The 14,009-nt window shown below is 51.0% G+C and overlaps 1 protein-coding gene across 2 annotated transcripts in view; it reads right to left on the reverse strand.

Moving 5' to 3' along the window:
- Positions 1-145: 145 nt before the first annotated feature.
- The window catches only part of VPS8 (VPS8 subunit of CORVET complex), a 68,265-nt gene continuing 54,401 nt past the window's right edge, over positions 146-14,009 (reverse strand). For both annotated transcript variants that reach the window (XM_033069215.1, XM_033069214.1), the window contains 5 exons: positions 12,836-12,916; positions 11,330-11,499; positions 10,579-10,747; positions 1,512-1,592; positions 146-878 (listed from right to left, as the gene is read on the reverse strand). In XM_033069215.1, coding sequence (XP_032925106.1) covers positions 723-878; positions 1,512-1,592; positions 10,579-10,747; positions 11,330-11,499; positions 12,836-12,916 — 657 coding nt within the window. In that variant the 3' untranslated portion in view covers positions 146-722. The remainder of the gene's footprint in view (positions 879-1,511; positions 1,593-10,578; positions 10,748-11,329; positions 11,500-12,835; positions 12,917-14,009) is intronic.

Here is a 14,009-nt window from a genome sequence, read left to right on the forward strand (position 1 = left end):
GGCACCTTTTCTACACACACACTCCTCCCATCCCCAACACAGGTACAACGAGGTGAGAGGGGAGGTTTGAGCTTCACCCACAGGCACAAGATGCATCTTTCTCTTACCAGGAGCCCAGTCAGAAGTGCAGAAGTCACACAGGAAGTTCAACCAAGAGCCTCTTTAATGTGTTGGTAGAACACAGCAGGTGCAGGTCAGTTTGCTCACACAGGTGTCATGTCCTGCATTCTTAAGCCTTCTCCACATTTGCCCATTCTGTGCCCTCAGGCCCCATAGCTACTGCCAGGAGACAGCAGGGCCAGGCCTTGCCAAAACAGCTGCCTTTAGCAGAACACAGAACTCAGGTGTGGCCCCCAGCCACAGAACCAGCACAGCATGGGGACACAGGGCCTCTGGGCACAGGACAGGCTCCTCCAACGGGGCAGAGTTGATTTGGTTACTTGCTTGGAAAAGTTCCTGCTGCTGCCATGCACCCCTGAATCAGCACAGGCAGCCCTCCCTGTGCCTCTGTGTGCTGGGGTCTGTCCCAGAGTTCCAGCTTCCAGTCCAGCTGCACCACGACTGCTAAAGCAGAGCTGGAGCTACAACCCACCAGCACCCAGTGAGGGTGAGCACAGAAGGGGTCTGGGAAAGGTGCTGTGGGGGAAAATCCTGTGTTGTGGTGGGAAGGCTTCCCAGCACCACATCCTGGGAGCAGCTGTGGCCCAGCCAGGGCAGGAGTGCTACTCTTCAGCCAGCGGAGGGGGCGTCAGGTGCAGCTGGAAGTTCTCGTTCTGGAAGACGCTGCTGGTGGCCGGGTCCCCCTGGGAAACACTGAGCAGCCCGTGCTTGTCACCGCCGCCGTGGCCCCCACGCGCCAGCTCCGTCAGGAGAGCCAGCTGCAAGGAAAACCCCTCTGTCACCCCAGGAACGTTCCTGCAGGGCACAGAGAGCCCAGGGCATCACTGTGTCCCTGCTGCAGCGAGAGAAGCCTTAAGCCAGGTAAAGCCAAGGCCATGCATGGTATGGAGGAACCGTACAGAGCTCCGTGCAGGTCACCAGTCCTCAACTGAACAACTCTCCAGGGGTCTTTAGGTTGCTCTGATGTCAGATAATTGAAAAACAAACCCAGAAAGAACTGAAAGTGCCAACAACCACAGCCAGAACAGGCAGGAGCACAAAGAAAATGCCAGGGACAAAGGGAGCTGCACTCTCCTTGGGACAGCATGGGCAAAGGAGGAGGGAATGTTCTGAGTGACTGCAGGAGCTACGGAGTCTAGAACGGAGTTTAGTCACAAATCAAAGGATCACCCCATGGACACCTGTCAGGCCCAGCCCCAAAGCCAGAGGCATTCCCATGCCAGTGACCCCCAGCATGGCTGCCTTGCAGTGTGCCACAGCCAAGTCCCAGCACTAGACCAAAACCCAGAGAAAAGCCAGAGCCCTGGCTTGCCAGTGGCAATGTCTGGCTTGGCAATGTGAACAATGCCCATCACCAGTGTAACAGCAGAAGGAAAACGGCGGGTACGTACTCGGGACGTGCCTCGATTGAGTCGGCAGAGCTGGTCAAAAGCTTGGATTTGCTGAGGATCCAACACAGACTCTGAACTCATCTGAGAAAGAGTAAGAAAGTTAGAGAAACCACACAGAGCAGGCTGTCAAGTTCCTACACACAGAAGTTAATTCCTGGGCTGGGAGCAGTCAGTCCACAACCTGTTTGGGAGGTCTCTTTAGACATCTTTACCTTGGCATGAAGCCACTATGTGCACTCCAGGTTTGGGGGAGAAAAAATTAGTATTGTTCTTGCCCAAACAACAGTTACACCCCTGCATCCACAGTGAGTTACTGCTGGGCTCTGTCCCTGATGGCACAGACTGACAGTACTGGGATACCTCTGAGGAAGGAAAAAAGGCATGGGAAAACTTGCTCACAGCCAGCAGCTTCCCCCAGCCCTGTCCCGTGTGCCCGCCCTGCCCAGCCCGACCCCGCGGCACAGGAACAGAGAGGACACGGGCTGTGTGTGCCACCACCCTGTGACTCCGCCCATGGCTAACAACTGTTGCTACTCTGTAAGGGCATCGTGAGGTCCCAGCTCTTGTCCTCTAGGGAGGTGTTACAGACCGAAAGCTGGGAAATGAAGGGCAGAAAGGGGGAGGCAAGGTGAGTCATACAGCAGTGCAGCCATGTCCCCAGGGCCATGGCCCTGCCCAGCTGTGGTGCACAAGGCCAAATGCCCCCAGAAGTGAAGGGCAGCTGCAGGTGAGAGCAAAGAGAGGGCCTAGAGCTGCACCAAGGGCACTAAGGCAGAGAGGGCTGCACACACTCCAACCGCTGTAAATGACACCATTTACACATCCCAGGGAGAGATGACAAAGCATCACAGATTCTTGTAGGTTTGTTCCATTTATCACACCACAGTGTTTCTATTTTGAATGTTTCTGCTCATATTGCAAAGCAAAAGCATCATCAAGAAACCCCAACAGGAGCCAGGAGAACAGCCTCCCCCATGAGCAGCAGGCTGGCATCTGTTGTCTCTGGGGATCTATTTTTAAGGGAACATTCAAATAATTTTCTCCAAAATACATTTCCCAAGGGCTTCTAACCAAAACCACTACAATCCTGCCAGTGGGTACTGACTGAAGCTACTTGATTTTAAGTTTTTTGGCAATGGGAAATGAACTGAGCCCCCCCATGGGTTTCCTAAAGCCTGGATAGTTCTGAAACCATCCCAAAAACCACACACATCTTGCCTTTAATCAGTCTGGGAAGAGAGGAATGTGCTGAGTGCTGATCACTTGTGGAAACACTTGCCAAACTCTCTCCTTCTCCAGGATATTCTCTGTAGTGCAAATAAGTATTTGCAAATCAGAGAGCCAGATGTCCCCATTCCCTGCACACCTGGCATAGGCTTTGAGCCTGGGACAGGGAGGGTCAGGGACACACAGCCAGCAGGTTGTACCAGTGCTTCCCAGGGACACACAGGTCATCCTCACTTGGAAAACACAAAAAGCGAGGAAAAACTGCCCTCCACAGTTGCTGTGGCCACAAGCATTCAAGGACAAGGAAAATGCAATATAATTGGCCTCCCCTTTCCTGCTCTCTCCCTACCATGCGCACGTAACTATCAATCAGGCTGTTCCCAGGCTGATGAGCTGAAATATTGCAGGCAATTCTTTCTGTTGTCATGGAAACAACTGCTGTCAGGCCTTTTCCTTTTTCAACCGTGTCACTAAAGGCATGTTTCCCTTCAGGAGCCACGGGAGGTTCCCAGGTTCCAGCACTTTGGAGTCAGTGGAAGGTGCTGGGCTCACCCCACAGCACAGCCTCTGTCTGCAGGGCTGGCCAGCTCCGAGATGGACCCTTCAGCACCTCCAACCCATTCCCAGGCACATCCCCACACCCCCTCAGAAAGGCCTCAGATGAGACACAGAACCCCAGAGAGGTAATTTAACCCCTGAGGATCTCAGCCAGGAAGAAGGAAAAAGGCTTTTTTCATTTTCCAGCTCTCCTAGATCCTACCACTAATGCTAATCTCTATTGCATGCTTTTCTTGCACATATTCCACCCCCTCTGGCAGTCACCACACAGCCCTCCCAAGCTTGCAATTATCTTTAATTTAACAGCTACAAATTCCATCATCAGCCAGTGCTTAGGTAAAGCAGATCCCAACAGTTTGAGCAGAGGCAGTGTCACACCCAGAGAACCATCCCAGAGCTGCCCCTGCCATTCCTTCCACACAAGGTATTGCTGCATCAGTTGGAGCTTCACAGCACCCCATTTCCCCAGGGGCTGCTCCCTTAACACAGAGATTCAGCCAGAAGTCCTGGGGAAGGGTTTGGGATTCCTAGGAACAAAGGCAACCTCTTCCACATTCCCAATTACAGAGCTGAGCCCACAGGCAGTGGACACCAAGCCCACCCTTGGCCTTCCTCCCCTGTTTCACATGGCTCATCAGCCTTACAAACAGGTACCCAAATTCAGGGCTTTAATGAGAACCCAGCCAATTAATGTCAAAGTTAGTACATCTGCCTCTCTTCTGTCAGATAAGGCCCTGCTGCTCTTAGGGTGCTCCCAGAAATCTGAGAGTGAGCAAGGCAGGCTGTGACCCAAAGTCACTACAATGACAGTGACATTACAGAGCAGTTAAGGAACTTCAGGGAAACCTCAGGACACCCCTCTAGGAACAGCAGTGTTCTGCTGCTGCTGCCAAGCTCTGCAGAGCCGAGAGTCTGGGACAGGCACTGCCCTGCCCATGGCTGCACAGGAACAGCCTGGCAGGTCAGGGCAAACCTGCCCTGGGACAGCCCCAGCACCTCCAGAAGCTCACCTGTGCTAGCACACAGGAGCCAGTGCCTGGCAGCAGGTGAGCCCTGCCTGCTCACTGTCCGAGGCAGCCAGGACACCGGCTCAGCCCCAGGGCAGAGCAGCCTCCCCTGCACAGCCCGTCTGTCACACAACCCGGCCTCTCCCTCCTCGGCAGCACCAGGGGAAAGGCAGATGTCTCTTATTTCCAGCTGAACTTAGCTGAACTTGAGGAGCAAGCCTCCCACTCAGGGCCTGGGAGAGCACAGGTCTGTTAGTGACAGAGTGACTGCTGCAGCCACGTGAGACTGCAGTGACAGGAGAGAAGGGCACTGTCTGTGTCAGGGAAGCACAGAGGCACATCCCTGTGCTCCCAGTCATGCTCTGGGGAGCTGCTCCTGCCTACACCAGGGGCTGCTGGAATATTCCCTTGGACTTCTACTGATGTCTTCAGCCAAAGGAGCAATAACACTGCTCAGAGTTAATGACAAACACAACCTTCACACATCCTCACTGGACACCATGGGCCAGCAGACAGGGTGTTCATTTCTCATCCAGCACGCTCTGAGGAAGCACGGCAGCACATCAACTAAATGTGAAAGATGATGCCCAACAGGCCTGTGCTTGGTCTGAGCTCAGCACCTGCACCTGAGAGCTCAGAGGGCCTCATGCAGGGAATTCTTTTTCTAAAGATGAGCCAAGAGGCTGTTGAACAGACCCCACAGGGCCAAGCACAGAAGGCTGAGGAGGTGCAGTGTTGTCTCAAGGGCAGGAGTTGGGGAGACAAAGAGAAGGCAATCACACAATGTCCCAAGTTGGAGGGACCCACAAGGATCACCAAACCCCTGGCCCTGCACAGATACTCCAACATGAGAGCACTGCCTGAATGCTCCTGGAGCTCTGGCAGCCTTGGGGCTGTGCCCATTCCCTGGGGAGCCTGGGCAGTGCCCAGCACCCTCTGGGGAAGAACCTTTTCCGCATATCCAGCCTAACCCTGCCCTGACACAGTTCCAGCCATTCCCTCAAGTCTGGTGTAAAAGATACACAGAAGAGGGAAGAAATCCTACTTGGTGTAAGGGTTAGTGACCTCTCCTGCCAGAGGCTAATCATTAATGTGACCCCAAACCTTACAGAAAGCCCAGGGGAACACCTCTGTTCCTGTCCCCTTCATCCCTCCTGACCCCCGGGAGCAGCCTGGCACTGCTGCGTATCCAGGAGGTTCAGAATGTGCTCAGCCCAGCTCTGGCCCCAGGAGCTCAGCTGCTCTGTGCCCAAGACACACACAGACCACACAACATCGTTCTTGTGCCACAGCCTTGGGCTGCAAGGGAGTCATGGGAAATGCAGCTTCCCACTGATGGGATTTACCAGACACTGATGCTCCCCTGCTTTCTTGGAAGGTGCTGTCCAGAACAGCTACTGCACCCTCAGCTACAGCCAGCAGCACTGGTACAGTCCCTCTCCTACCCTCCCACCAAGGGGCCACAAACAGCCAAAGCCTTGGCTTGCCTTTATTTTACTCCCCTCCTTCAGAGGAACATCAAAGGCAGGAGTCAGCTGCACCCTTAGCCTTGGGCCAGTTGGTTATTTCTCAGCTTGGAACCACAGAGGGGAACAGCCATCCCCCTTCCAGCAGCAGCAGGAGCCAGCCCAGCTCAAGGAACAGCTCCCCTGGCACATGCCCCTACTCCCAGGTCCCTGTGTGAAGGCAGAGTGACCTCCTACCTTTCCCTGGTGCTGTGCTGGATCCTGATGGACACATCCTAGGCTGTGGGACAGCAGCTCAACTCATGGAACCACTGCCAACAGGGACTGCTGCAGTTTATGCAAACATCCACAGGTTGCTGCAGCTCAGCAGCTGCCACTGCATTTCAATGAGTCTGTTCTACACATCCTCCCAGACTGGGATGTTTTATTAAAAGGGAGAAAATTTTCATCAGACTGTAGAACAGTTTCTTAGAAATTGAGATGTAAAGTCAAGTCAAGATTCCCCACTGCAATCTTGTCATCTTTGTTTGCTCTTAACCAGGCCATGACCCTTCCCCAGGTAATCCTGATCTCACTGGTCCTGGCTCCAGGCAGTTTGGAATCAGCTGTCCCTGCCCCCTGTCAGCATCTCATAGACCCCACAGAGCCACACTTTGGATTGTAGGCAGTGGAAGGAGCATTCTGCCAGGCTGCAGATTGCTCTGAAGAAAGGCCAGGGGACACAGCTACAATTCACTCTGATATTTCTCAAAAAAACCCCACAAAACAACAAAACTCACCCAACTCCTCCAGCATGAGAAGCTCAAGAAAACAGTCAATTTTGATTTAAAAGCTGCTACAGGATAATTCTGGTTTTCAAATCAGTCTTTCAATTTGTACAGTTTGCAGCTTTAGCTTTAGTCCTCCTCTACCAGCTCATAAGACACTTGCATTCAGTATTCTTTTTACTAGATTGCTTTTGTTTCCATTACAAGCAATCAGATGTTCCAGTTCCTTCCTCAAGTGGATTTCCTGTGCACTGCTGAAGAGAAGGAATCCACCTCCAAAGCCAAAGGACTGGATGTTTGCTTGGTTAATTTGTATGGAAACATTCTCCACAGGGGAGAGAATGTCCATTCTTGTAACTGTAAAACACTAATTATCTCTATGGTGTTACTGGGCACCTGAACATTTTCAGAGTTACAAAACCCTTGGGAGTTTTTTTATATTGCTGGAGATAAGTTAATACCTGATGGTCACTGTTACCCTGAAAACCCTACCACTGGCTCTGTCTCCCGATGGATGGAGGTCATGGAACATCTGTCAGGCTCTAAAGTAAGTTTTGGTGAAAAAAACCATCCTAAACCTTCACTGTTGCCCAACGGAAAGCACTTGGTGCAGAGGCACTTTAAAGTCAGATGAGGGATGTGGGACCAGCCCCTCACATGTGAGAGCTGTTTCCAAGGGTCTGGAAGGCTGTCACAGGGAGGGACACAGGAAAACTGCAGGACAGAGCCCAAAGGTAGAGCCTGACAAACTGGATTAACTATGGATCAAGTCTATTGTCCGTCCTGGCGTGACTTGACAGGATTAAACTCCTGAATAAAACATATCTGCCATCTGGACAGCTCCAACAACAGCATGCTCAGAACTCCTCGGACACAGAATAACCAGAGCATGGCAGCTCAGGGGCTCATGGCAGGGCTTATGGCCCAAAGACTCTGCCTCTCCCTGATCCCCAGTGCATAGGCTGGCAGAACAAACAGAAAACATTCACTCACTGAAAGGAGGCAAATGAGTTTTGGGAATCAGTCAGTGCCTTGTAGGCAGGTAGTCAGAGCCTTTCCTGCAGGTATTCAGGCAGTGGCCCAGCTGTTAAGCCCTCAGCCCTCATGTCTCAGTGAGCTCCACCCACCACAACAAACACACAGTTTTGCAGGTGGATTAGAGACCCACCATAAAAACAAGCTCCCATTTCTTTGAACTCTCATTTATGGTATGCTCCAAGGTAGGAGGGTAGGACAGATCCAGCCCCAGAGGATTACCCTTGGGACGCTGGTGAGGCTCAGGGGTAACACAGAAAGCACAAACTTGGTAGCAGAATCAGAGGAAAGAAAATCCCCTGTGTCCTTCTTTCTGCTCCCCTTGGCTGGGGCAGAGTGTGCCAAGCCTTCATCCCAGCCAGGTTCCACTTAAATCCATGCTGTCATTGATCCTGTAATGGGTCAGTCCTGGCTTGTGGCATCTCTCCACCTCCCCAGTTTCAGAGAATGGCCCCAGCACCACACAGAGCTGGACAGAGGAAGCTCTGTCTGTTGGGCTGTCGTTTCAAATGCACATCTCAGCCACACTGCACAACTCAAAGTGACAGCCTTTGCCTGGGCAGGGCAGAATTAGTGCTGTGAAATGCACTCCAGATGCTCAGTGGCATTTCTCAGTATGACTCTACTCCTAATTCAAGGCTTCCTAAGAAAATAAATACCTCAACTGAAGATCACCATATTAGATTTTGCCAAGAGAGGAACTAGGCTCTCAGGGTCTTCAAAGGGGCTACAGGGAAACACCCTCCCCACAGATCTCTGTGCAGAAGGGCCCAGAAGCTCTGGAGCTGTCACTGTGGGATCGAGCACAGGGCTGGAACCAATCACCCTCCCCCCACAGATCTCTGTGCAGAAGAGCCTGGAAGCTCCAGATCTGACGGGGGAGGGCAGGGCTGGAAACACAATGCCGTTAGCAGGACCTCACTCAGGATTTCCTGCTCACAAACACCAGCTGTGGAGCCAGAGCAGCTTGTCCAGCTCAGAGCTCTGGGTCTGGCTGGGGCCAGCAGAGTCAAGAGAGGACACAGAGAAGCCCCATCTCCCCCAGTCTGCATTCCCAGCTTTGCCCCAGCACAGAGTCTATTCTGTAACTCAGCCCATGGCAGGCCAGAGGAATCCTTACCTCCCAGGCTTAGTTAACGCTGCTGAGCAGTGATTGTTCAGCAAACAAATTTCCTGCAGGAGCTAGAGATTCTCCAGTCCATTGCCAAGTCTAAATATACTCAGCTTTTTTAAGATGTGACTGCGCAACAGTTTGATCACATGCAAGTACAACAGTGAAATATTGTAATTTAGATATGTGAGGAACATCACAGACTTGGAGAGGATCTGGGACACAGGAAGGAGGAGCTGGGGGCCTGAGCAGTGCTGGGGCTCTGCTGAGCCAGGCTGTGTGTGTGGAGCAGGAAGCCATGAATTCTCTGCCAAGAGCACGTGATGGCAGCAGGGAAGCAGAAACAGCAGGGCACCATTCTGCACTGAGATGGCCTGGGATGGACACTTCCCAACTGGAACTAGATGATCCATGCTCTAAAGTCTCCTTGCCCATCCAGTCTCCACATCTCCCTTTAGGCCCTGAGTCTCAGCCAGCCTTTCATTGTCATCAGTTAAATAAAAGGAAGCATCTTCTCCTCCTTACCCCAATCACAGCCCTGGCATGTGGAGCATTTTCCCCTTTTTTCTTTACAGGTAAGTCAATGGGGGCTCCTTGACTAACTGCTCAGGAGAAACCCAGGGATAACCCAATTATAAAGCACTAGAATCAAGTGTCAGGCACTTCAGTGCTGAATGCAGTTTTAGTACTGAATTGTGCCTTTAGTTTTTAAACTAAAGCCCAGCCTGTCACCTCCATTTACATCCATTCCTTTGGGGCAGGAGTGCATAGGGTGAGATGTGGGACTGCAGAACTTTGCCAGCCCTAGATGCAGTGTCCACATCCCACTGCAGCAGGACAGGACACGCACACTGCTCAGCCTGGCTGCACCACACTCCATTTCCAAGCTCCTGGGAAAGCTTTGCTGCTGTCACCAAACCAAAGACTAACACAGCCTGACTGCAGAGACTGCATGGAGCTCCACACAGGCCTGCAAGATTCCCTTTCCCCACATCTCCCCCAAGCAGGAAGCCTCTCCTGTGAGTGCAGCAGCTGATTAAGGCCCTTAGCCAGGAGTGTTGATCGGGATAGGTTTGGCAGGAATTGAAATCATCTGCTAGAACAAAACCAAAGTACTACTATAAAAACGTACTCCAAGATTGAGCTATTTGGGCTCCAGGAGTGCACATCTGTATGGTGACAAATGCACAAAGTACCCTGAGGCAGCTGGGAACAAACCCTCACCCAGGGGCCACGGGAATGAGGAGCAGCAGAGCTCAGCTGCCCACATGCAACATCCCCTAAGAGAACCCACCAAACCACCAGCCCAGGGAAAAGACAGCTCCATATATACTTGAGGCTGCACTTCAGTTTGAATTAGGGATGATGAAACTTTCAGTGCACAAATACTGACAATAAATACAAATTAATTCTCTGTTCTCTCACCCAAATCCAGCTGCATCAGTCTTAGTTACACTCAAGCTTCTTAAAAATAACGTGCAAGCACTTAGCGACTAAAATCAATCCCAGGCATTTTATCCAGAGCCAGATTATCTGCTAGGGAGGTGGAACAGAGGCTTCACAATCCAGCCACAAGGAATGCACCAGCTTTCAATCTAAGTTTTATATAAAACACACCTAAAAATAATTTGACATAATTTGTGGACTTGTCCACACTACCAGCTGCAAGCATCCAGCTGCCCCTCCCACCAGCTCCTAGACCTTCTGGATTAATAAATTTCCATGATTTCCAGAGTTGTACCCTCACCAAAATAAACTGGCATTCAGAAAAGTGACCAATTAGTTGCTCAGAGTGTTTGAGAGGTACTACTCAGAGTCTTGTCTGGAAACACAGACAGACAGAGAAGGAAGTGATGATGAAAGTTTACCTACAAGAAACCACCTCACAAAACTTACCTGTGCCAAGGATGCTGCAGTCCCTTTTTTCAGCTCTGAGAAGTTCTCACTCAGCTTCCCTCCCTTGTTGCTCGAGTTGCATTTGTAGCACATCCACCTCATGAGGCCCTTGGTGACCACCCCACACTCCTTACTCAGCAGGCACAGTGAGTGGTACAAGTGGCCACAGCTGGGAAGAGAGGAAGTCAGTGCTGGGAGCAGGGCAGCACCTCCTGAGCTCTGCACCATGGAGAGGAAGGGGCTGCCCAGTGGGAAAAGGCCGTATCTGGGAATCAGCAGATGGGCAGTGTATCCTCAGCCTCCTGCTGATTTCCAGACTCTCAGAACCAACACTGGATGCCCATTTGCTGATACAGCTACAGACTGTAACATCAAGGTGATAATGATTTCATCTTATTTTACAGACACACAGGTCATGGGAGATGCCAGGGCTGTGGCAGATCCTAGATGTACAAATACACAGATGAGCCCAGGGTGTTGCAGTGCCTAAAGCACACTGCTGGGAGAGGGGACAGAAAAGTGACAGCCAGCCCCTGGAACTGGGAGGCGATTCCTCAGAGCCAGGCAGAGCTGGCTGCATGCAAAGCAGGCTCTGATGGGTGTGATTAGCCAGCCCTCTCACAGTGCAAGGCAGCAGGGAGATATGTTCCAGGAATACAGATCATTACTCAGGCAAGCCAACCCGCAGATTTGTTTCCCCTTTTAAAACTATCAACATGATCATAGCTGCAACCCGACCCTATAACTTTACCTGAAAACAATGATTTCATCAGCAGTTTCTTGCCTCCTTTTGTACTGCTGGAGACAGATGCAGCAGTAATCCTGCTTTGGGGTAAGGCCTCTGGTGACAGAGGCTCTCAGGTTACACAGGGACCAGTGGAGATCGTGGTTTAAAAGGCTCGTGGTTGTCTCCAGAAGGGTCTGTGTGGAAGACAACACACAGAGCAAGTCAGCGTCACCTCCAGACTGCAGAAACTCCCTGCTGACCAGCTCTTCAGAAAAAGCAGCTTAGCAGCTCACTAAGAGCTGAAACAACCCAATAAAATCACTTCTCCTACGCTTTCTATTCACTGACCACAAAACACTTATCCTTTCATCACCTTTCATCATCCATCATCCATGTTAATGGAGCAATTCCTCTGCACTCTCAAATAGACAAGTCCTGTATTGATTTTTGCCCAAGAGCATTAAGAGAGGCATGGCAGGCTCATTTTGTCATCTTCCACATCAAACCTTGTTTTTTTCCCCCTTCTATCAGGCAAGCTACTGCTTATATCCCCATTTTAGGAGAAACGTGCTAATAAAAATCAAAGCTCAAATGCACTATGGCAATTAAAGTCATCAAAAACACCCTTGAACTGCTCATCTGTCTGTCCTTCCCAATGGATGCTCATTTGCAAAGAGCCCAAAGAACCATCCTGAATTTCCAGCATCAAGTGTCTCTCAGGCACAGGGGTTCTGCTCCCTCATCCATCCATGCTTCACTACAGCAGCTACAAAAGGCTGCCCCAGAGGATCCCATCCCATCACACAGCCTGTCCCAGAGCTGCCAGGCAGGGACAGGAGCTGCCCACACCTTCTGCAAGAACCCAAACACAGATAAAGGGTCCTGGTGCTCAGCCTTCACAGCAAAGCTATTTCTCATTGTGTTTCTGCATTGGCTGCTGGTGCTGGAGCCTGCTCTGAGCAGCTGCTGGGATGGCACTGCCACATGAGTGGGGAGAGGGGCTCAGAGGAACAGCATGCTGTTTAGGGGAAAAGGAGTTTCAGAAAACTGCTGAAGTGTGGAGACTGACTGGGATTTGGGACTGGACTGAGAAAAAGCAGGAATGAGATGAAAAGGAAATCTCACCAGGTCACAAAGGAAGTGCAGCATTATCACTTGGAAGTGTAAAAAAGGCCTAATTTAAAAACCTGTTATTTAAAACTGCTGATAAAGACAAAACATATCAGCTTTGCGCCTTTGAATCCATAACTGCAGGATGAGCTGGAGAAAAAGCAGATGTTTATCCTTCTGGTACATTTAACACAGAACTGAGCTGCAGAGGTGTTCACCATGTACCTGTCAGTCCCTTCACTTGCAATCTGTGAGCAAACTGAACTCCCTCCCCATCCCCCAATCACACAGAAGTCACTCACATGTCCATTGACTTTGCCCTGCAGATAGAAATGACAAATGAGAGAGAGAGCAGTAGGCCAGGCAGCTAAAATAATGCTGCATGCAAGGGTGGACAGAACAGAAACACAGGCAACTTACTTGTTCATAGTTAAAAGTGTCCAGCATTCCCAGGACAAGCCCTTGAATTTCTCCAAGTTTCCCTTTTCCATAAACTGGATCCTGTATGAAGAAATGCAAAGCTGCAGTTGAATCACAGGATATGACCATTCTGATTCTTTTTAGGTCTTTTTTCCTCTGGATTGGAACTGCAAATGGAAACTATGATTGCAGAGTTAAATATGTTGCACATGCACAGGGACAGCGGAATAATCCCACATACTGATGAGAAAAATCAGTAATTAGCGAAACTCAGTAGATAACATCAGTATAAATTAGTGTGTCTGGCTCAAAACTGGAAACTCCATTCAGGAGCTGACATTTGGAGAGTACATTTGAGGAATATTGAAGTGAACAGCATGGCCAGCCAGCTCTCAGCCCCACCACTGCCCCATGCTCTTGTCCAGCCAGGGGTGCCTCATCCCCAGGCTCATTCCCTTCAGACCCTTCATCTGCAGGCTGGAAGAGAACACCCCAGTCACTGCTGAGCCCACAGCCCAGCTGGCAGAGGGAACAGGGCCCTGGGCTCCCCTGGTGCTGCAGGGCTGATTTTCACATGCCCTGAGCAGCCTCATTGCCATGTCCCAGCAGCACAAGCACAGGGCTGTGGTACAGGTCACCAGCCTGTGCATCTCCCCCTTCCTCCAGCCTGCTTCAGCCCTAACAGACCTGCACACCCACCCTGTCACCCCCCAAAGTACAGTTCTGTGCAGGAACCTGAGAGAAGCTGTCTGCTGGAAGGGGCAGGACACTGGCAAAAACAGACCAGCAAGGTGTGAAAAGGCAACTAACCCAGAAGGTAGAAAAAAGGGGGGGACACACTGGAAACAGAACAGGAGTGGGATAAACAAGCTCTGGATAAAATGAAGGAGAGAAGGAATAGGAGCAAGGCTGATTCCATGCTGGGACTGGGCAAGAAGAACCAAGAGTGACAAAGCCACTCTAAAGCAGCATGGAAGCTACACTGCAAGACACCCTGAGGCATCACCAAAGCTACAGAAAGCAAGTCAAGGAACACCTGAACAACAGCCCTCATGAGCAGTGTGACAGGCAGAAACACCAATGTTCAAACCTAAATATAAGCAGCCCTGAGTCAAAAGCAGCTGTGGATTTGGAACATGCTGGATGAAGCATGAAGAGCTGGATGTGCTGCACA

Source organism: Catharus ustulatus, chromosome 10 (assembly GCF_009819885.2).
Source record: "Catharus ustulatus isolate bCatUst1 chromosome 10, bCatUst1.pri.v2, whole genome shotgun sequence".
NCBI classification, from domain to species: domain Eukaryota; kingdom Metazoa; phylum Chordata; class Aves; order Passeriformes; family Turdidae; genus Catharus; species Catharus ustulatus.